General features: G+C 40.2%; 1 protein-coding gene across 3 annotated transcripts in view; it reads left to right on the top strand.

The window, feature by feature from the left end:
• Window positions 1-22,928, top strand: part of GABRA3 (gamma-aminobutyric acid type A receptor subunit alpha3) — a 281,030-nt gene extending 258,102 nt beyond the window's left edge. For all 3 annotated transcript variants that reach the window (XM_053580853.1, XM_053580854.1, XM_053580852.1), the window contains exons 9-10: window positions 2,667-2,878; window positions 20,602-22,928. In XM_053580853.1, coding sequence (XP_053436828.1) covers window positions 2,667-2,878; window positions 20,602-20,937 — 548 coding nt within the window. In that variant the 3' untranslated portion in view covers window positions 20,938-22,928. The remainder of the gene's footprint in view (window positions 1-2,666; window positions 2,879-20,601) is intronic.
• Window positions 22,929-24,445: the final 1,517 nt, after the last annotated feature.

Below are 24,445 nucleotides of genomic sequence, written 5' to 3'. Positions count from 1 at the left end.
GTGCCCCTAGGATGGACAGTTGGTAATGTTAGAGAAAAGACAAAAAAGAACTATATTACTGGCTAATAATAACAATACAGTTAACTATCAGAAAAGTACATTGTTAATCTCGATGGCAGCAAATGTGGCACAGTGTCATGGGCTGTTGGCTGGCCCTGAGGGTTCAAGCCAGTTCCACTCATCACACCCATGGTTTGGTAGGACAGATCTATGTTATCAAGTAAGAATACTACAAGTACTGAGAAAAAGTGAGGGACAGTCAGTTAGTTCTACCTGAGCCTTTTTAGAAAGCCTTTCTAGAACAGTCTTGAAGGATAAGCATTCAGTAACAGGCTAGATATCTTTTAAAATGCTGAGACTCTCACTGTCCATCCCTGAAGTGTACCAAATGCTTGATTGAGGGTCCTACCAGCTCTCACTAGCCAAGAGCACTCCATAAGCTGACAGTTCTAATTAAGCCCTAGAGGCTAGAGCTCTAAAACTCTGCTGAGATATGTCACAGAAACACTTGTATTTTTCTTCCCTCTGTCTAAGCACTAGCACCCTGCTATGAATGTGCCCGTGTGGACAAGTACATTTGCATAAATAAAAAAGCTTGTTTCTCCCCTAAGTCACTCCTTTCTTGGTAGGATCTGAGGATTACTGAGCCTGGAGTCTATTCTCAGAGCTTACCAGGTTACAAATTCAGATAATTTGTTAATAATTACTAGCTGTGTGGCTGATTCCTGACAGGACTTAAAATGTGTTTTTGTTAATCAGCTTTGATGACTGCCTGCCTAGTTTGTGCAAAGGCCTTCCTTCAGGGTCTCTCTGTTGAAACTGTACTCAGGCTTTTCCAGCGTGGATTTTTGATTGGATAGCAAATATCTAAGTAAGGTACCCCAGGAGGGTGAGACAGGAGAGGAAGCCCAAGAAGCTGCACAAGACAAGGCTGGCTCTTGGGGTACAGTGAACAGAGGCGGCCACTTCTCTGCTTGCTTTTCCGTACTGCATCATCCACCTTGTTAGGGCTTCATGGGACCTCCATTTCCCATCCTTTACAGCAGCCGTTCTCAACCTGTGGGTCCATGGGTCGCAACCCCTTTGTAACAATGAAAATATATCGTGGCATTAGGAAGGTTGAGAACCACTGCTCTACAGCATGACAACACTCAAACAGCTTCTGACCATTTCCCCTTTCTCATGTGTAATGACTTTGTGTACAGCAACAGCCTTTTCAAAATCTCTGGGCATAGAGACAATTGGGAATAATTGTAGTTGAGGATAACAGAGGCGCAGAGAGATTAAGGAAATTGCCTAAGATACATATCAAGTAAGTGGAATTACTTGGGATGTCTAATTTCTAGTGTAATATTCATTTACACTTCAATTCTATTGCTAGCAATTGTAAATTCTTATAACATTGCTAAAATGTGATTATAATTATAACAAATTATATAATTATGACAATAATACCAATAACAATAGTAAAAATAATAATGTTTACTATAGAAGCTGCTATTTATGGAGTGATTACTCTGTGTCAAGTATTAGGCTACAGACTTTATGAATATGTCTTTCAACTCCCCAATAAATCTCTGTATCTGGTGTTATTGCATCCATTCTGCATATGATAAAACTGAGACTTAATGGAGTAAAACACCTTATTCAAGGTCACATTACTAGTAAGTGGGATTGCCCAGATTTCAGCCTACCTCAGTTTGATCCTAAAGCTTACATCATGAACTCCACACTATATGGTTCATATGCATATCTAAAATATAAAAATAGAATTTAAAGGGAGTAAAGTTTTGAATTAGGTTAGTAACACCAGCACCACACTGCAAAATAATTAAGTGATCTGAAGGTGAGCTCTAGTTTGGCAAAAACTCACAAGAAACAGATTTGGTTGATTTGAAAAGCTTTGGTTGATTCTAAAACTCAATGAGGACCTACAGCGTGACGCAGCTACTGAACCATTTCCCACGGTGGTTTTGTTGCATTATCAGAAGAGTGTCCAGAATTTAAGGAAGTGAGACTCCTACTGAATCCAGATGGTGTCCTGAGTCTTGGGCTCAATTATGAGATGTTCAGAGGAAAACTACCAGAATGGGGAAGGAAGTGAAGAAGAGAAAGAGTTCATGAAGAGAATGTGAATCTCCATGTTCATTCTGGAGATGAGCAGATTCCCAGGAAAACATAGCCTCCCTTTTCAGGTCTTTGAAGGTCTGTCCTGGAGAGGAAGGAGCATATTTTTCCTTCTTGCATGGCTCCTGAAGGAACTCTGACATCAGTCAGTGGGCTGTTAGGTAGAATAAGCTGGTTTCAGTTCATAAGGTAGGTTTTTCTAATTAAAAACTCTTTTACAACAAAATGGACTATTTACTCTTCAATGGAAATGGTTAAGCAGAGGCTAGAGGCTGTTAAAGGTACTGCACTGAGATTCCTATTTCTGTGCTAGTTGGCATGGACTGGTGACTGGGTGGACCTATGTAGCCTTGATGTCTCTGTTTTACACGCTAAGGGGGACATTCTGAGTGGGATAAACTTCTTTGTTTCAAGTGGGAAGTTGGTGATGTCATCAAATAATCTGTCAATGTTTGTTTCAAGTGGGAAGTTGGTGATGTCATCAAATAATCTGTCAATGTTTTCCAGTTGCAACTGGTTCTCATCTTTTCTCTCCCCAGGTGTTACCACTGTTCTCACTATGACAACTTTGAGTATCAGTGCCAGAAACTCCTTACCTAAAGTGGCATACGCGACGGCCATGGACTGGTTCATAGCCGTCTGTTATGCCTTTGTATTTTCTGCGCTGATCGAATTTGCCACTGTCAACTACTTCACCAAGCGGAGTTGGGCTTGGGAAGGCAAGAAGGTGCCAGAGGCCCTGGAGATGAAGGTGAGGGACAGCAAAGGAGGGGCTTGGAAGCACCCCCTGAGAGAACTGTATTGGGACCAGGAGTGGGCAGCCTGTAGCCTGCAGGAACTGGGCGGGGCTATGTGCTATTCACTGGGGTCATCAATACAATTCTCAACTGGAGTGCTTCTTGGCAACCTGGCATGTGGGCTGGACACAAAGAAAGGAGGGCAAATATAATGGAGGGTTGCTGTCTTCTAGTGAGGGATCAAACCTAAGTGTGATGTTGGTAGAATTACAGAGTCACCCAGAGGCCTGGACTCTATATCTGCAACCCACAGAACCATCTCTCACTCCCCTCACTTTCCAGTACATTTACACTGTAGTTAAACCGAAATAATTAACATTCCGTCTGTGTCTTTGCTTATTTTGTATTCTCGACTTGACATGCTCTTTTCTTTTTTCCCTGCCCGGTGAAGATCTACTCATTCTTTAATATCCAACTGAAATGCTATATTTTTCCATAGAGCCTTTCTGGAATTTTCCAGACAGATGTAGCTTTTCTTTGTGGGGAGGATGCTCCAGATATTAAAATAACTTGTTTGAATTAGAGTTGTCTGTGTCCTTACTAGACCGCAAGCATCTTGAAGGCAGGGGCTTATTTGCATCTTATTTCTAGCCAGCATCCTTACACAGCATCCCACTTATAGTAAAAGCTAAATAAATGTTGGAATAAATGTTGGTTAGATTATTGGACGGATAGGAAGGACTACAGTTGTCTAATAGTTTTCTATTTATTTAAACAGATTCTTTTCTCAAAATGCTCCTTTTACTCACTTTTCCATTTGTTGCTTAGTTACCTTAAGGTTAACCAAGAGAGAAAGATAAAGCAACTGGACTGATAGGAATAAGACATTGAGTACAGTGAAATCAAGATTGTTGTTCCTGCCTGCTTTAACTAAGTTCAGGTTTCTAGCTTTAGATGAAAATTATCCAAAGATGCCAAAAACAACCGGCAGATGTGATCCAAGGATCATTCCAGTACTATTCAAAGAATTATGGATAAGAGAAATGATAACAAATTTTGAAAATAGGGGGAAAGATGTATTCCAAACAGTGTAGAGTGGTGGGCTGATTAGATTTTAGAATAGATTTTAACTACTTATTAACAAAATTTATTAACTCCTTGTTATAAATAAGTAAGTGTATTTATCTCATAGCTATCTTCTATAAATTTCTTTAAGTAGGTCTCATGAAAATCATATTTCCTATTAGTTTGAATGTGTAAAATCATCACCCATTGTGTTTATCCTGGAATAAAATTTGGGCTATTGTACAATCCATGAGTCATATTCTTGTTCTCGGATGACTTTGTAGGCATTGATTGCTATATTCAATTTTAACATTTCATATTGTTATATAAAAATCTAAAGCCCATCTGAAAATTTCTCATACAGCAGACTTGATTTTAAATCCTGGAAGCCCATATGAATGTCTTTTTTATTTCTGGATTCCAGTTACCTCTTCAATGATACAGCTTTATTAATCTGTATAAATTTTTCTTTGTACACCATATTATCCTTTAAATTATAGATACATGGCCCTTGGTTTCAGGAAAGCTTTCCTGAAAACCTATATTTGTTCTGTTCTCTTCCTAGAGGACAGATTATACAGATCATAGAGCTTTTTTCTTGTTCCATATCTGCCATTTCTTCTTTAATAATTTTCAACTGTAATTTTACATTTCATTTTTGCTCAGTTTTCTCAAGCTTATCTTCTATGTCCCTGACTATTTTTAATGATGCCCATTCACCTCATTTCTGTGGTAGTATTATTTTTCCTTACATTTATTTTATGATCTCTGCTGACTTATTTTCCATGTGTTCCGTGTTTCTTTTTCTTCCTTTTTACAAACCATATTTTGTTACTGTGGCTTAATAGTTTGTCTTCAATTATTAGTTCATGTTGCATCAGAGGATTTTTTTTTCTTTTTGAGACTGAGCCTCAAGCTGTCCCCCTGGGTAGAGTGCCATGCCATCACAGCTCACAGCAACCTCCAACTCCTGGGCTTAAGTAATTCTCTTGCCTCAGCCTCCCAAGTACCTGGGAGTATAGGCGCCCACTACAATACCCAGCTATTTTTTGGTTGTAGTTGTCATTGTTGTTTGGCAGGCCCGGAATGGATTCAAACCCGCCAGCTCTGGTGTATGTGGCTGGCGCCTTAGCCACTTGAGCTACCGGTGCCGAGCCATCAGAGGAGTTTTTTACCAGCCTGCTCTATGTGGAAGTATTTGGGTAGTGACTGAGTGAGCAGGTTAGTAGTGAGCAGTCAAGAAGGAGTAGTAAGAGTGAAAAGGTAGAGCATCATTTGCTGTCTATATAAATTTTTTATGAGTACTGATTCCTGTAACTGTGATTCTACTTGTAACTAGCTGAAAGTTTCCCTTGTTCACAGGAAAGCCCTCTATGTATGCTACAAGAGTGTGTCTATGTGTGTATGCACATGCACATGTATGCATGTGTAGTGTTATAGCCCCTAACTTTCCAGTCTCTAACTCCTCTGCCATTATCTGGTGGTCAGATAGAGTTCTCTCTACTTGTCAGGGGTTGATGCGTGCAAACCCTGACCTGGTCTGAATGCTGACTGGGAAATGACACTGGAAATAACTAACTCAACACTAATTTTAAGGAAAAACAAGTTTGAGGATGCCTGGAGATGGCTTACACTAACTCAGGCTGGGTAGACCGAGATAATGCAGCGCTTTCCCGGCTTCTTCATAAAGTTTTTATTTGTTTTTAACAAAGGTGCATTTGCAAAAGATAGGGTTGAAAGGATCTCAAGTCCCAGGAAGACTGGATAGAGAGAAAGCCAGTGTAAGCAGCAGGGGGTTGGTAAACAGCCAGTGGTGTGTATAGACGGGGAGGAAGAAGCCAGTGCTGTTCAGGTAGGGAAAGTAAACCAGGTTTTCTAGTTTACATTTTTGAAGAGTTTAATCCCTCCCATCTGTTGACTCTCAAATGCCTGGGCCTAGTTCATCCTGACCTGTAGGTGTGGGCACCTCCAATTCTTTTCCTCTTTTGTGATTCAAAAGAACCTCCAGGAATTGCCCACTTGTAGGCATTCTCCCTGATTCCCCTAAAATTGAAGCTGGACACTCCACTGAGAAGTCAACCTATCTACCTCCCACATCCTACCAGTATGAAATATCATTTTCTTTCAAAACAGAGATCATTTGTTTTGTCTCTCAGGTCATGCCACCCATGTTACATGCCAGCATGTAACATGTGACTCTATTCTTGACCTGAAATCCAGAACAGCAGCATCCTCATTGTCTTCTTCACCCTGATCCAGTTTTCACTAGATATGGGAGCCCTTTCGTTTTGGGCTCAAGGTCATAAAAGCTTTCAAGTTTCATCAAAGATAGAGTTTCAATTTTTATCTCTCATTTTACGTACTGTTTTTGATTGCTTCCAGAGAGAAAGGGGATCAAAAATGTCTACATTTTGAAATATCAAACTGAAAGCTCCCTAAGATATATTATGAAATGTTATAGATATTTCAAGAGCAATTAGCAGCAATCACTGATATATAGCCTGAGTTCACTAAGAAGAAATTAGGCCAAGCTAACCTCATGAAATTTTATGAAAAGTTTTCTGGATGGGTGGAGCAGAAAATGCCAACGATTTTATCAAGGCATTAGACTTTTTAAAAATTACTCCTCCTTGAAGAAGAAACAACAGTTGAAAAAAAATTATACAATTAGGCCGATGAAATTTGTTGACCAACTGAACTCAAGTGGAATTGACTGATGGATTGACATCAACCTAAATGGGTCCTGGGTGCACAGCTCTCTCAAATATTGTCATCAACAACCCAAATGAAGACATACAAGGTAGAAGATTCAAATTTGGAAGCTGGTATTAATGAATGTTGGTTGAGGAAGGAATGTTTTCTGAATTAGGAATCAAGAATTTCCAAAGTTTGAAAGGACAGGATAAAATAAAAAAGATTAAAATTTGCTAAATCAAATATAAATTCTTACACATAGGTACAAAAATTAGTTCTAGGATGGAAAAGCTAAATAAACATTGAACACTAGAAACAAAATGCTGGGATATAAAGAAAAATATATATAACGTAAGCCTACCATGTGGTAAAATTCTTGAGAAGCCCAGTTTGATTTGGATCTAAGTTAAGAAGTATACTCTCAACATAAGCCAACCAGCACAGAATCAAAAGAGCTTGTCATCCACTTGTTCTGTACCAGTTGGCCCATTTTTAGCGTATACTCTCTCATTTTGGTTACTACACTAGAGGAGGGAAATTGGCTTATGCTATTTTCAGATATCTGAAAAGCAGCCATGGATGTTTTATGATAAATGAGATACTTTTTTTTTTCTTCCTGTGGCCAGAAAGAGGTGTGGGGGTGGTTTGAAGGAAGAGAGAAGACTAGAACAGACTATTAAAAGCTTTAGCGCTGGATGTCGAAAACAATAACCATTTCTCCATGTAAATAGTGCAGGGGGTGCGGGGGAAGAAAAGCCAAAAGAATGGTACAAAACTCTTCTGCAAAGATGATGATCCCAGGGTTTTCTGCAGTGTCTCTCATGGCCAACCCATTTAAGTTATTTTTAAGAAGCAGATTATGAGAATTGAAAAAGAAACTATGGAACACATAAAAACAGGTCTGCAATGTGAGGGTGCTATGGTTTGTCTACATTGCCACAATGTAGAGGAACTAACAGTGAAACCCACAGGAAAAGAAATTGAATTGTGTTGGAAGTGAAAATGATCAGAATTTAGTTATAACTTAGTATCTTTTTTCCTCCTTTAGAGAGACATGTTTAACCTTGTTTTGGCTTTATAAAGTTAGGATGGGTGTATACAAAACAGTTTTAAAATAATATAATTTATTTTAAAATTTATTTCTGATCTGTATTATGACTAGGGATTAGATAAAATGTAAAAGGGTGGCCCAGGCCTGTAATCCTAGCATGCTAGGAGGATCCCTTGAGATTAGGCGTTCAAGACCAGCTTGAGCAAGATTAAGATCTCGTCTCTACTAAAAATAGAAAAACTAGCCAGTCATATTGGTACAGGCCTGTAGTCCTAGCTACCCTGAAGGCTGAGGCAGGAGGATCTCTTGAGCCCGAGTTTGAGGTTGCTGTGATCTACGCTGACACCACTGCCCTCTACCCAGGACAACAGTGACACTCTGACTCAAGGCTTTTTATTTATTTATTTATTTTCCAGTGAAGATAAATGACGACCTGTTATTGTACTCTAAAAAATTAATGACAGTGGAATTCTGAGTATCAACGCCATGTATTTTGTCACTGTTTCCTTTGAAGATCACACTAAAATGAGAATAAAGGACTAAAACAAATACAAAACCACAAGCACCAGGAGAGCTGGACAAGGGATGTCAAACAAGAAATTTTAACACATCTAAAGAAGGATGAATATGGATGGAAGGAATAATAACTGATTTATCAAGCTGGATTAAGACAGGACTCTGGCTAAATCAAGTATTCAGAGATAATCAATATAGCAGAAAATAAAGTGCAAGGGTACAGCCAGAGGGATTGGTTATAAGTCTTTGTACAGAGTAGCCAGAGTCTGTCAAATGTGTGAAATGTCTTTAGCCAGATGTATACTCTTCAGAAAGAATAGCACTATTTCTCTTATAAAGAAGCTGAATGTCTGCAGATAAAAGTTGTTACATGCTGATATTTGATGTACCTTCCAACATGACCTATTTCCATCTGATGTCTTAAATTGTAGCCCACAATTCAGGTACACTGAGCACACTGACATCTTCTCAGATGCCAAATAATATTGAAGGGTCACCAAAGCAAAGCTTTCAATGTGAAAGAAAATAGCAAAGATTAAACCAAAAACAAACAGGCAAACAAACAAATAAAATGGAACACCTCATCTTGAAGGAAGTAAATACAGATAACTTAGGGAATTAAAGAGAACTTCAGAAAAATAAAACTAACTTTTACCTTACATTTGTAATACATATTACACATAAGACAAGAACAGGATGCTGTATAAAAGGAAATCAGAGGATACAAATGATCCCTTGAAATTAAAAAGAATTGCCAAAATAAAAATTTCAATAGAGATGAAGAAAAGTAAATCACTTTATATGTAGGGGAAAGAGAGAGAGAGAGAAAATGGAAATGAAAAGATAAGAGGCCTAAGAATGAATCAAGGAAGTCCATCCAACTCATAAATTGTAGAATGAGTGAACAGAGAAAAGGGAAGGAAGGAAATTAACAAAGAACTAACACAGACATATTTATAAATAAAGTCATAAGCTTCCAGAATGAAAGTGTCCTCATGGGTCAACATAAAGGTACACAGGCAGGAAATTTCAGAAAACCCGAAATAAAGTAATTATTAAAAAGATTCTAGAAAGAAAATAAATGCTATTTACAAAGCAATGATATGGCATCAGACTTCTCAACTACAGTGGATATTGGAATACAGTGGAGCAGTAAATCTCATAATTCTGAGGGACAAATGATTTTCAACCTAGAATTTTATATATAACCAATGTATTAAATGCGTAGGTGAAGTACTCATTATTAGGCTGGTAGGAACTCAGAAATGTCATCTTCCATGTACCCTGCCCTAGGTAAATTGGAGTATATTTTCTGTTAAAGCAAGAGAGTAAACACAAACCAGAAGGAAGACGTAAGACCCAGAAAAGAGGGCATCCAACAGAGGAGATAAATGAAGGGACATTTTCCTAGGCTCCAAGTTGACCCCTACAGAGACAGGCTCCATGCCTGCCCCAGCACCAGGCTAGCCCCAGGCTCTAGGCTGGTTCCTATAGACCAAGGCTCTAGGAAACACATGGTCTAAACCTTCTCCAGCAGACTCCAGGGTCTAGGCCCATCCCAATGGACCCAATACCATGGTGTACTGGGATAAATGTGGAGCCTGAGTCTTAAAACCAGTCCTCTCAAACTCTTCCAAAAATTTGAAGAAAATAGAATAACCCCAAACTCATTTTTTTTAAAAGGCCAACATTTCCCTGATACCAAAGCCAGATGAAGATAGCACAAGGAAAGGAGATTACAGGTCAATATCCCTGATGAACAAAATAGATGCAAAAATCTTCAACAGAAAATACTAGCAAAATCAAATTCAATAGCACATTTAAGGGATCAGTTACCATGATCAAGTTGGGATTTATCCCAGGGATATAAGGATGTGGTTCAGCATATGCAAATCTATAAATGTGATGCACTACATTAACAAAATGAAAGACAAAAACCATATGATCATCTTAATAGATAGAGAAAAAGCATTTGACGAAATTCAACATCCTTTCATGATAAACACTCTCAACAAATTAGGTATAGAAGAAATGTACCTCATCACAATAAAGGTCATGTATGACAAACCAACAGCTAACATCATACTCAGTAGTGAAAGATTAAATGCTTTTTTTCAAAGATCAGGAATAAGACAAATATGCCTACTCTCACCACTTCTAGTCAACACAGTACTGGAAAACCCGGACCAGTGGTTCTCAACCTTCCTAATGCCATGACCTTTTAATACAGTTCCTCATGTTGTGGTGACCCCCAACCATAAAATTATTTTCGTTGCTACTTCATAACTGTAGGAATCGTAATGTAAATATTTGATATGCAGGAGACCCCCAAAGGGGTTGCAACCCACAGGTTGAGAACTGCTGACCTAGACAGAGCAATTGGGTAAGAGAAATGAATAAAAGGCTTTCAAATTGGAAAATAAGTAGCTAAACTGTTCCTTTTTGCAGATGGCAAGCTTTTATATCTAGAAACCCCCACCAAGAAAAACTTTTAGAACTACTGAACAAATATAATAAAGTTGCAGGATACAAAATCAATATATACTTGCATTTCTATACACTAACAATGAACTATCTGAAAAAGAAATCAATAAGACAATCCCATTTACAACAGGTATAAGAAATAATAAAATACCCAAAATAAATTTAACCAAAAAGGTAAAAGATTAGTGCACTGAAAATGTAAACTATTGAAGAGAGAAATTGAAGACACAAAAAAAATGGAAAGCTATGTAATGTTCATTACTGGAAGAACTGATATTGTTACAATGTCCATACTACTCAAAATAATCAACAGATTCAGTGCAATCCTTATCAAAAGCCCAATGACATTTCTCATTTTATCATAGAAAAAAATTCCTAAAATTGTCATAGATTCACAAAATACCCCAAATAGCCAAAACAACCTCGAGCAAAAAGAACAAAGCCGAAAGCAGCACACACTACCTGATTTCAAAATATACTGCAGAGCTATACTAATCAAAACAACACGGTACTGGCATTTTAAAAAGACACATAGACCAGCTGGGTGCAGTGGCTAATGCCTGTAATCCTTACACATGGGAGGCTGAGGTGGGTGGATTGTCTGAGTTCACAGGTTCAAGACCAACCTGAGTGAGAGCAAGACCCCATCTCTAAAAAATAGCCAGGTGTTGTGGGGGGCACCCGTAGTCCCAGCCAGCTACTTGGGAGGCTGAAGCAAGATGATCAGTTAAGCCCAAGAGTTTGAGGTTGCTGTGAGCTGTGATGCCACGGCACTCTACTGAAGGTGACGAAGTGAGTTTCTTTTGTCTAAGAAAAAAAAAAAGAAAAAGAAAAAGAAAAGACACACAGACCAATGTAACAGAATAGAAAACCCAGAAATAAATCCATACATTTGCATATAATTGATTCTCCACTAAAGTGTCAAAAACACACAATGCAGAAAGCATAGTCTCTTCAATAAATGGATGGGAAAACTAAATAGGCATACAAAAAAAGTGGGGTTAGATCCTGTATCTTCTACCATATCCAAAAATCAACTCAAAATGGATTAAAGGTTTAAATATAATATTCAAAACTATAAAATTACTACGGGAAAACAAAGGGGAAAATATCTGCAGCATTGGTGTAGGCAGTGATTTTTTGGAAATGACCCCAAAGGGATGGGCAACAAAATAAAAAGTAGGCAAATGAGAGACTACATCAATCTTAAAAGCTTCTGCACAGTGAAGGAAACAATCAACAGGGTGAATAAATAACCTATGGAATTGGAGAAAATGTTTGCAAATCATGCATCTGAGAAGAGGTTAATATAAAAAAATACACAAGGAACCCAAATAACGCAATAGCAAGAAAATAAATTACCTGGTTTTAAAAATGGAGAAAGTACCCAAATAAGCATTTATCGAAACAAAACATACAAATGGCCAAGTACATAAAAAGCATGCTCAGTATCACTAATAATCAGAGAAATGCAAATTAAAACCACGATGGGATATCACCTCACACCTGTTAGAATGGCCATATTATCAAAAAGATGCAAGAGAGGTGTTGCTGAGGATTTGGAGAAAAGAGAACCCTTACACCCTATCAAATTAGAACAGCCATTATGGAAACCAGTAGAACTACTAAATGATTGAGCAATCCAACTACTTTGTGTATATCCAAGAACATGAAATCAGGATGTCAAAGATACACGTATCTGCACTAGTATGAGTATTGCAGTGCTATTCACTAAACACTATTTTAAATAATAAATATATTATTTAAAAATATAAAATAACTATTACAAGTATCAACTAAGAGACTTATAAACAAATACCTTTGAGGACATGTACAATGGGTTGGGGTGCACCAAGGTAAGAGTTTGCTGATTTTCATTATAAGCTTTCAAGTTCTGTGATTTTAAACTATATGCATTATTACTTAACTTATTAAACATAAAAAATAATAAAGGCAAATTAAAATGAGGAAATAAACCTTGACACTTAAAAAGAAGATAATTACTCTTAGAACTACTTTTAAAATATTCATAGCATCTTGCCTAGATTTTTGAAACAATAATTCTGAGGCTCTCTCTTCTCTCTCTTTTTTATTTTCCAAATTAGAATAATGTCTTTCTCTAAGATAATATTTCGTCTTTTTTACATTGGAGAAAATTCTCAACTTTTATCTACATCTTGGAAAAGTTAAGTTTCTTTTCATTAAATCTTTGGCTTTTAAATCTGTTGGGACTTTCCTGTAAATATAGCCACAAATTAATTTCCCCCTTGGTATTTCTCTGTAGGGTAAGTACTATTCAATGTGGATTAAGTTTTACTCATAAACTGGTGATCTTCCCACCTTGTTCTACAGTAGGCATTAATGGCCTGACAATAAGCCTACTCTCTCAGTGGGAAGTTAATCAAAACACATAGTAATCATTTCTGGAATGCACAGACCAAGCACTGATACAGGATCAAGTGCTGAGGGTCATAAGAGAAAGAAAACCAAAATGCTACTTCTTTATTTTCCTGTTTATCTTACGTAACACTGAGGAACTATTACTTTTTGCAGGTGGAAGCCACTTCTGCAGTCCCTCATCTCTTCTCCATACTCATTTCATATACACAGTATAGGATTTTTACTGCTGGTCTTCTTCCCAAGTTCTCTTTGTTTTTCAGTTGGATGACTCATCTGACATCATCAACTAGAACTGAGCCTATCAAATGAGGTTTGGACTCTCCCACCTGCCAGGCACTGCTATTGTTTCTACCACTAGGTGAAGGTTTGGGAAATCATCTGACTGCCTGTGTTCTTGTTCTAGTGTGTTTTCAGGAAGACTGAGAGTACGTCAGCTAACAGTGTTAGTATCTTTGTAACTGTTAACCTCAGACCAGAAGACCCTCGGAATATACTTGTTGTGCCATATATTCTACAGGGCTCACCTCCATGTCATCCTTGGTCAATACTCAAATTGTAGTTTCCTCTGTGATGGTCTATCTTCCCCTCTCTTCTTATCTTTACGCTCTCCTGTGCTTTTTTCTAGACTTATCCTACTTACTCCTCATAAACTCTCTCTCCCTTCCCCAGGAAGCCCTGTTAACTAGAAGATGAGACATTCTGCACCACCAGCTTCTTCCCTGAATGATCTGTCCACATTCTGTCTTAACTAACATCTGATTCTTAGCTGAGACTTCCCTTCCACTGCTTTCCTGCTTGGCAGATTCTGGTAAATTTCTGACTCCCATTTTCTAGAAGTGTAGTTTATATCCTCTTTATCTCCAATACTGCTTTCAGGCCATTACTCTTTCACTGTTAGATTTTTATATGTCTCCTTTGAAGCTCTAGCTCTTCACTTAGGTTATCACACAGTAGGATTTATTGATTTTATTTTTTACTTTTTTCCTTGTTATTTTTCTTTGCACTATCCTTTTCTGTATTCTTCTCAACATGTAAATGTTGGAGCATGTCTGGGCTCGGTAGTCAGACCTCTTTTCTTATGAATCTGTACTTACACCACAGGAGATGTCAGTCAATCCCAGCACATTGAATACATGGCCATGCAGGGGTCCTCAAATTTTTTAAACAGGGGGCCAATTCACTGTCCCTCAGACCATTGGAGGGCCGGACTGTAGTTTAAAACAAAAAACTATGAACAAATTCCTATGCACACTGCACATATCTTATTTTGAAGTAAAAAAAAAAAAAAAAAAAAAAAAACAGGAACAAATACAATCACACCGCCGCATGTGGCCCGTGGGCCGTAGTTTGAGGACCCCTGATAGAGGCTGACAACTCCTAGATACATATCTCCAACCTAGACCTTTCTCCTGAACTGCAGACTGATACATGTCACTGTGTACTTCTCCACTGATCTGGCCAGTGGGAATATCATACATCCAAACACAACTCCTGATCTTTCCCGCAGACCTGCTTATCTTCAAGTCTTTCCAGCACAGCTAATAACTCAAGATGCTCTTCTGGATGCTCAGCCAAAAGCCTGGGATCCATTCTTGATCTTCTCCTTTTCTTCCCTGCCCCCCACGCTGCTCCCAGACCACCCACCTGTAATTTATTAGCAAGTCCTGATTGTTCCACATTTGCAACATACCTTGTCTCTGGCTACTTTTCTCCAGATCTTCAACACTAAACACACCACATCTCTCACTAGTTTCCTAATTTTAGGCCTCTGCTTTCAGCCCAACAGTAGAAAAGATCATTTAAAATTGTAAATCAGAAAAATTCTACTTAAGAAACTTTAATGGCTTCCCACTAAACTTATATAAATTTCCATAATCCTTACCAAGGCTTTCAAAGCCTTACAGGATCTGGTACTGGATCTGTGGTGCTTTCTCCTACCACCCGTGTTAAATTTTCATTCACTCCACCCAGCCCAAAGTGGCCTCCTGGATGTTTCTTAAAGAAGTCCCTCACATTTCAACTCCAGGTACTTTGTCATTACTATTCTTTCTTTCTGAAATTTGTGTTGTGCGCACCTTTTCCCAGTTATCTTTCTCTTTTACTCAGGTGTCTGCTCCCCTTCTCAGAGAGACCTTCCTGACCAGCGTTCAGCTGTCTCTCTGCGCCTGCCCTGCCCCATGCATTTCCACTGTCGTTCCCACCTCCTGACGGTATATCATTGCATGTGATTCTTTGCTTCTATGTTTGTTACATGTCCCCTTCACTAGAATTTGAGCCCCTTGAGGGAAGGAGCCACGTGTTACTGTTCACTGCTGCAAAGAACTTGCCACATAGGAAACCCTCAGTAAATATCTAATGAGTGAATGATTCGCACTGTTTCCCTTGCTTCTCTGTAGCTCCCATCACCTAGATCACTGCAGTCCTTCATCAGCACCCTTGACCTCCCCAGTCACTTCTGTCCAAGGCCTCTACTGCTCTCTGAAACAATTCTACATCTGTTGACGGATTGGTGACATTTGTGAGTATATACTTCAGATCACTGCTGGTCCTTCAACCAGTGCATGCAGTCCTTCTCTGTGACCCTAATTTCCTACATAACCTATTTTAAATGTTTACTATTCTTTTCACCTTCCTCTTGGGGAATGTAGAAGTCACTGTATGAGATCCTCCTCAGCTTACTGTCTCCTTGCTCCCACCAAAACGTAGATAGTTTCTGACTCTCACCCACTCTTTCCTTCTCAGCTGTGATCTGGACAGGTGCAATTTACCACTGAGCGCCCTGGGTACCTCCCACCCTTTCAGGAAACTGATACAAGTGATTACTTTTCTTCCACCTGCATTTTCTCTCCCTTCCACTGGCTTCCCTGACCTCTCCAAATCCAGAATGCTTCCTTCCTCTTTTGAATTCCCTTGACTTACTATTTATGCCTGAGTGTTTCCGCTTTGTGCTTTTTATTTTATATTTTAATTAATATTCCTCACTAGACTATATTTCCTGAGAGCAGAGTCTCTGATTCAGTGGTAAAATACATGTAACAAAAAACTTCCCATCTTTAACATTTTGAAGTATACAGTATACGTGCTCCAGAACACTTTTTATTTGCAAAACTGGAGCTCTGGATCCAGTAAACAATTCCCCATTCCTCTCTGCCTCAGGCCTTAGCAACCACCATTTTACTTTCTGTCTCTATGAATTTGCGACTCTACGTACCTCATAGAAGTGGAATCACATAGCGTTTGTCCTTTTGTGACTGGCTAATTTCATTTAGCATAGTGTCCTCAAGGTTCACCCATGTTGTAGCATGAGTCAGAATTTCCTTCATTGTATGTATAGACCACATTTTGTTTGTTGATTCTCCTCTCAGTGGACACTTGGGTTCTTCCCCCGTTTGGCTGTTATGAGTAGTACTGCTATGAACATGGCAGTAAAAATATCTCTTTGAGACTCTGCTTTCAATTGGGGGGTTATATACTCAGAAGTAGAACCACTGGATTTTATGTTAATTCTATTTTCAATTTTTTGAGGAATTATCATACCATTTTCCATAGTGGCTATACTATTTTACATTACCAGTAATGTGCAAGGATTTTAGTTTTTTCGTATCCTCACCAACACTTGACATTTTCTAAGTTTTTTTGATAGTAAACCATTTAACCATTTTAATGGATGTGCAGTGGTGTCTCACTGTGATTTTGATTTGCATTTCTCTAATGACTAATGATGTTGGAACATCTTTTCATGTACTTACTGGTCATTTATATATCTTCTTTTTTTAATTTTTTTATTAAATCATAACTGTATACAATGATATGATTATGGGGCATCATACACTCACTTCATAAACCATTTCACACATTTTTATCACAGTGTATATCTTCTTTAGAGAAATTTCTATTCAAGTTTCTTTGCTCATTTTTTTTTTTTTTTTTTTTGGCCAGGGCTGGGTTTGAACCCACCACCTCCGGCATATGGGACCAGTGCCCTACCCCTTTGAGCCACAGGTGCCGCCCCTTTGCTCATTTTTTAATTTTTTTTTGTTTCTGTTGTTAATTGTATTCATCTTTAAATTCCATATAACATAAACTTCATTGCTTTGCCCTACTTCTGGAGACAGGGGTTAAGGAACTATAGGTGCCTATACGGGGTTGACACAGAGGCACTGGACCATGTATTCATACACTGTGAGGTCCTAGTTGTGTTTCAGGTAAATTTGGAGGAGTTGAGTTCAGCTTTTTAGTGTAGAAACCACCCCAGGCTAAACTATAGAGATTAGAGCATGGGAGATGAAGGGGAAACAGTGAGCAGACTCTCTGGAGATTTTCTCGTGTAAGTCTGGAGGAGCCAGTATAGGTTGTTATGCAGGAGAATGACCCACAGTTGAAGGCCTCTGTGGAAGCAAGGAGAAGAGATGACAGAGTTGAAATGACATAAGGAGAACAGCTTTTCTGTTCATACCCTATCTTGTTTCCGAAAAGACTTACTGAGAACAGTTAAGGGCCTGTAACTCACCCATGTTCCCATGCCAGCTTCAGACCCTTTAAATATAGCAAGGAGTGAGAGGAGAAAAGAGAAGAAAAAGAAAAGGAGATGGGAAATTTTAAAAAAGAGGAAGGAAGATAAAAAGGTAATTTAAAAAATTCAGATGATCAAAACCAGTGAGCCGGGTGTGACCCAGTGACTCAATGATATGGAGACATGTAGCAGAGATTAAGACTCAGGATGAACAAACCAGAAATCATATTGAGAATTTTTAATGGGAGATATTTTCATTCAGTAACCATCCATCATGTGCCTGAGTGCCAGAAATTTGGCTAAGAAGGTAGGAATAGAATTACAATTCAATCCAAGTTAAGTCAACCTAGCCTGCATCTGTCAAGGAGAAGTACTGGAAAACTAGATGCAGAAATGGGGAAATATGTGTATGAAGCGTTTATCTCTGCCGTCTGCACCTGTCTTTTCAACACTACGGCTTTTGCTTTGATTTCCTTCTTTGACAATGTAGGAAAAATATATAGTGACTGATTAAAATGTTTCATATTGGAAGTGATGAGAAAAATGAAAAGGTAATCCTTGTTTGTTACTTAAAAACTCTGTGATCAAGTCAAATGCTGCTTCTACCCAGCTCTAGCACACAAAGTGCCTTTGGAGCTGAAGAAAGTGTTTGTTGTTCAGAATGCTTGTTTCAGAGACCTGGTCGTAATAAGCTTATGAAATGACTAAGTGAAATAACACATGTGAAACCTTCTAGTAAAGTCAGGGGAGTGTTTTTTTGTTTTCTTTCCTTTATTTCCTTTTGTTGTTGTTTTTTGTTTTTTTGGTCTACCCGTGGCAAAGAGGTTACTAAGCAAATTAATAAGTAAGCAGGAAAACAAGTAAAACACTTTTTTATTTAATAGCAAAGACATTTAGCAGCAGGACTCTATTCACACAATAAATTTGCTAATTATAAATGAGTCCCATGTAGTATTTAAAGCATTTACAAGGTTCTTAGAACCTTTCAATTTCTGTATCCCTCCCACTTATAGCAATGTGACTGTAATCCTCAAAGAGAAAAAGCAATATTGCTTTTAAAATGTCCTATTAGTCAGACTGGTCATTTATTTAAGCAAACACCCCCATAACCTGTTGCACTTCCCGATTAAAAACAGAGGCCAGCATAGGCAGGCAAACTAGAGAACTCAGCATTCAAAGCCGGTCAGTATGGCCTCAGTTCCTGCAACTCTGCCATACACGCTATGACCAAACTTCGGTCAACTTGTTGTCATTCTTCAAAAAAGCAGAGCCCTTGGCCTGTGCACTGCCCTTTGCTGCACCTTTGTCTGATGAGAGAGCTTCTACTCATCTTTGAGGACCCAGACTGCAAACCTCATTGCTTCTCTGAGCCACCTTTCCCAACACCTGCAGATACTTTGTCCCTCCTTCAACTGAACTCTCATAGCACTTTGCTCAGTCGTGTCAGGACTCTGATCACGTTATATGACGATGGTGTGTTCGCGAGGCTCTCTCCCACACTGGACTGTGAACTCCTGGAAGACAGGGACTGATGCTGACTCATGTTTTAACCTTTCCACTTATCCCTAAATATCTGGCATAGTTCTCGGCCCAGCACACATTCAGTAAATATTGGGCAAAAGTTATTATTAGGATCAGGAAGGTAAATGGCAGTGAGGTATCAAAGACAAGAGATAAAAAAGGATGGGGCCTGTGAAGTAAAGAAGAAAAAGCTATCTAAAAGATTAGGACTAAGGGGTCAGTAAGAGAAGGTGGGAATGGAGAAACGCAGGGAAGAAACAGGTCGGAAGCGGCAGGGTAACACCTGGGTGCTGGGAAGCAAAATACTATGAAAGATGCGCACATGAGGTGGGTGAAATTAGGGCATGTCTCACGCTCATCTGTACCTACTTTTCCCTACAGTCCGAGAGAAGTAGAAGGAAGGAAAGGCCAGAGGGAGGAGTGAGGCCATAAACAGTCTGCAGACCGTGAGCAGAACTGCTGCCTTTGGCCTGAGTCTGGGTCTGGGCTGCTCCCTTGGCCTCCTCTGTTCCTCAGCCTCTATTCTGATCCAGAATTGATCCTGAGCATTGTCTCCTCTTCTGTCTTCTGCTCCTCCCCGGGAGGCTCCTTGTCTATGCTGGGAGAGACGTATGAGAGAACAGATGGGCACATGTAGCTGTGCTAGCTTCCCACCAGGTGTTTGGGTGGTTTTCCTCTGAAAAAATAAGACAGTATCATAGCAAGCCTCAAGATCTCTGTGCCTTTGCTGTGTCGGAGGGGTCATTTGCATAGCCCTGTGGGGGGCTGTAGAAACCCTGGCATGCCCCGAGCGTGCCGAACACGGTCCCAGTGCATGAAGGGTGGGGTGCTGTTGTGAGGATGCATGTGTCTTTAAGACGAAATGACTGTTCAGACTCACCAAGCTCTCTTCCTCACAGGAGATGTGCCATTTGATGGTCGCGGCCTTTTGGAGTTATTTCTCGGGTAACCACCAAGTGTCTCATGCCTACAGAAAGCAGCACAGTGCAGCCCTGTATAAAAGTCAGGAGCCCCAGTTGCAAGTGTGCGTTCTGCCACTTAGTCTGAGTTCTCTCATCTGTCACATGGAAGTAATCTCATGTGCCTACCTCATCGGGTTGCTGTGAGGATCAAATCACGTTATATACAAGATCCCACATGTGGCCAACATTCCACAGGCTATCAGGGACTTCCACTGCCATTCTCTCCTCATCCTCTCAGTAACCCTGCCGATTATATTGATTCTCATTTTTACAGATGAAGAAAAGAGGCTCAAAAAGGAAAAGTGACTTAGCCAAAGCCTCATAGCTCAAAAGCCAGGGTGATACGAGTTTTCACCTTTTGAATTCATCTTCCTCACGCAAACCTGGCTCCTTAGTGTTATTGGTGTCACGGTCCCTATTTCTTACCTTCCCTCCTGGCTGCTCCTCCCTGCAGCCTTTAAAAGTTCTCTGTATAAGTAGTTAATTAGCTGTTGTTTGTTCTACCCCTCCCCTCTTTTTCCTGAACTCTAGAAGAAAACACCAGCAGCTCCAACAAAGAAAACCAGCACCACCTTCAACATCGTGGGGACCACCTATCCCATCAACCTGGCCAAGGATACTGAGTTCTCCACCATCTCCAAGGGCGCTGCTCCCAGTGCCTCCTCAACCCCAACCATCGTTGCTTCACCCAAGGCCACCTATGTGCAGGACAGCCCAACTGAGACGAAGACCTACAACAGTGTCAGCAAGGTTGACAAAATTTCCCGCATCATCTTTCCTGTTCTCTTCGCCATATTCAATCTGGTCTATTGGGCCACCTATGTCAACCGGGAGTCAGCTATCAAGGGCATGATTCGCAAACAGTAGATAGTGGCGGCGGCATAGCAACCACAGCACTGTATACCCCATGAAGCATCCCAACCTCCAGGCTCCCCTTCGTGTATTTCAGGATTCTTCTTTTTAACCCTCTACCAACCTGTGACTCTCAATTCACATTTATGAATCTCAATGAAGAAAACAACCACAAAAAAATTACTTGTCCCTTTTAACATTGCTGAGTATAGCCCCATCGTCAAACACTGCCATTTGTCCAGTTACTCATCTTAGTCTTTCAGTCTCCCCCAGCTGAGGGCACTGCATGTATTTTATTGTACTCTGCTCACTATAGAAAGAACAAGAGTTTCTATTGTCTTGGCTGTTTGAGAGGTCCAGACCGAGGGGAATTGTTGACTGGTCCAGATCAGATAATTCTGACTTACTAGGGAGCCAGGTTGGGATAGCCCACGTGGTCCTGCCTGCCACCTCCCCTGCCTACAGTAGGGCCACAGGCGTAAGTACAATAGCAAAGTTGGGAGCCAGTTCTGACCTCTGAACATGGCTCCTGGCTCCTTTGTTAGCTTGGAGGTTAGTGGAGACAATTGAGGGTCACCACGTTCTACAGTGTATGGCCCAAATACAGAGAACTTACGTAGGCCAACCTGGCACCAAGATGACTGGTGCCCTGCCATGTCCAGCGCCTCAGGAAAATAGTACCCTCCTTGGTATATATCTCCTCCACGAAATTCCTCCTTCCTCAACGCCTTTGGCCTCCTTGTAGCCAGCTGGGCACTGCTTAGTTTGGACTTACTACCACCTGCAAACTCTTCAGGAAAAAAGATCAAATCTTTTTTATTAAACTAAAAAGATACAGATAGAAACACAAAGATTTAGATCAATGCCTACACAAGAATTTTTTTAAAGATGGAAGAGAGAAAAAAGTCACCTCCCTGCCAAGGCAACTAATCAAATACTTGATTAGACCAGAGGTTGGGGGTGGACAATAGTTGAAGATTGAAATCTGGCTCAAAAGAGAGGAGGGCCAGCGGCAGGTGGAAGACAACTTCCTTTCATGCTGTCCACACTCCACACGTTGGCCAGACCCAGGCACCTTGCTCCTGTCACATCAGGAGCCTACGGTCTTCTGCTGATGCCGATTCTATGACACGAGAATGGAAGATTCATGCAAATATCTCTAGTCAATTTTTTGAGTCAACTAGATCATTAACTTTATTACCAGTTTTATAATGTATTATTTAGAGGTCATTTGATCATATTTGTTCTTAATCTTAATGTGAGTAAAAGAGACAAGCATAATCATAAAATTTTTATAAGGTAGATAAACTGAGTCCCAGACGTTTGAATAATTTGCCTAGGCTCCTTTCAAGTGTCTTTAATAAAGAGCTGTAATGTGCCCCTTTCCAAAGGCCAAAATGAAGAAAGGACTGAGCAGCCGGGTCCACGCTGACTTCAGAATCAGCACAATCTCAGCAGGCCTTCTGGGTCATGAGCGCAGTTTGGTTGGACTCTAAAAAGGTTGTTAGAAAGTCACAATGTGTCACCCAAGAGACCGCTTCTAACAGTTTGGGCTCAAGGGAATGAGACTGAGATGGCAGCCCCAGCCACTTTGGATCTGAATAACTGCACCAGTCCAGAGTATCCTAGAAGCCCAAGGTAAAGCCACAGATGAAACCACAAGCAGATTCTTCTGCCCACCCCCTAAACAAAGCTTCTAAGGGGTGTATCATTAGCTGCTGGTTGCCTTTTCATCCATCCTCTCCCCATCCCCTGCTTCCTTGCCATTGCTGGGATAACGCATGCCAGTCCCATTATTCCTAAGACTGTGTCTGTAGGTAAATTCATGACTAGAAGAGTGTAGTCTTGTGGATATGTGGGGATGGGGGGTGGGGGGCGGGGCTGTTAATGATCGTCTTAAGGAATTTAGAATGGAAGCCTGACCTTTGCCTCTCTGTAGAAATTGTGTTTCCAAATGCTTTGGTGCAATGTTTAGCGGCTGTTTATTAAACCCTTTCTGAATTGTACTTGGGCTGGACAGCTTTCTTTGGTCACTTTTTGTCTAACACAGGCAGTACTATGTTCACGACTGTCACTCCTACTCCCATTCCACCTTTATTTTGCATTTTGTAACACCATTCGAGTAAGCTGGGGGAAAGGTATCCCCACAGCAAGAAGTGCATTACAGGGATCCAAAATGGAATACATCCCTGTAAAAACATACCTGTGATTGACTCTGGGGTCTCATGACCCAATATGAAAGAGAAGGAAATAGTTTTACTGCTGCTTCTGCTAAATTTATCCACTCCCAAGAAACGGAGATATTTTCATTGCAATTCTAAAGGCTTCACTTTTCTCTTTCCCTTAGGCAATGGTTATTAGGTAGAGTGAGAGTGAGCACCTCTTTGGTTAAGCCATGTGTTGGGAAATGGATGATGAGCCTCATTTCTTGCAGATTTATCAGAAATCTGGTAAATAATCTCATGATATTTGCTTGAGGAAATCACCTGTCTCCCAAGGGTCGGGAAAAATAAGCATGGGAGAGCATTTCAAAAAAAATTTTCTTGTCCCAAATAAAAGCAGGGACTTGAACAATCTGACCCTCGATGCATGTTCCAGCCCTGGCAAGCCAACAGTCCCTGACCAGCTGAATGACATCCCCAGAACAACAGTGTGAGACACAGGTGCAGCCCCCTTCGTAAAATTGCCTCATACCAATATTTAAGCGTTCATGTTTCCATAAAATCCTTCTGAAGCCACTTTGCCTCTGAAAACTATTGCCCTATCTTCGGGAAATCTCAAGCTGCTCCCATCAGCACTTTTGTAGCTGAGCTCCCCTGGAGTTTGAAACCCTGCCCCAGGCTGGGACTGGTACCCCAAGACTTGAATATTTTATGATACTTAGAGTATGAGAGAAATATCTCCAGCAGTTCACTGAAGGTACCAGTTTAGAGGCTGCTGGAAGAGTGTCCAGCACCTAGCAGACATTCCGTAAACATTTATTGAATAAATGAATACTAATGTAGATCAGAGCTATGTGTGTGGGGGGCGTTATTCAGGGTGCTATTGGAGAGGAGACTAGCCGAACCGTGATCAGTGGAGACTAATGGAAACAAACAAATGCAATGTGCAGCCTTCTCAAGCACTACTAATAAATGTGCTCTCTTTTAAGCCACTTCAAATAGCTTTTATGTTCTAATGAAATAATTGTTTGTTCCTGTTGGCTTTTAAATATGGGGGTTCATTTAATCATCTATTAGTTTGTCATGTAAGAGTACTGCAGGCAGGAGAGGGAGGAAGGCCATCTTGAGCACCAGTCCCCTCTGAAAGCCTCAAGCACAGCCCACTGGGCTATGCAGGGTATGTCTGGGTTAGGACACCGTTCAGAGGGCTTCCCAGGCTGGGCTTGACAAGGACATATAAAACTGAATACTTTGCAAGAGCTCCAGCAGGAGAGGGAAAGAATGAGAAGGGGGACGTAAGAAGAAGGAAGCAATTTGGGGAAACTCTGTCAAAGGGGCCCTGTAATTGTGAGCAGGGATCT

The sequence above is a fragment of the Nycticebus coucang genome, chromosome X, assembly GCF_027406575.1.
Source record: "Nycticebus coucang isolate mNycCou1 chromosome X, mNycCou1.pri, whole genome shotgun sequence".
Lineage (NCBI taxonomy): Eukaryota > Metazoa > Chordata > Mammalia > Primates > Lorisidae > Nycticebus > Nycticebus coucang.
The sequence above is the reverse complement of the archived record's forward strand: the minus strand, read 5'-3'. Positions and strand labels throughout refer to the sequence as shown.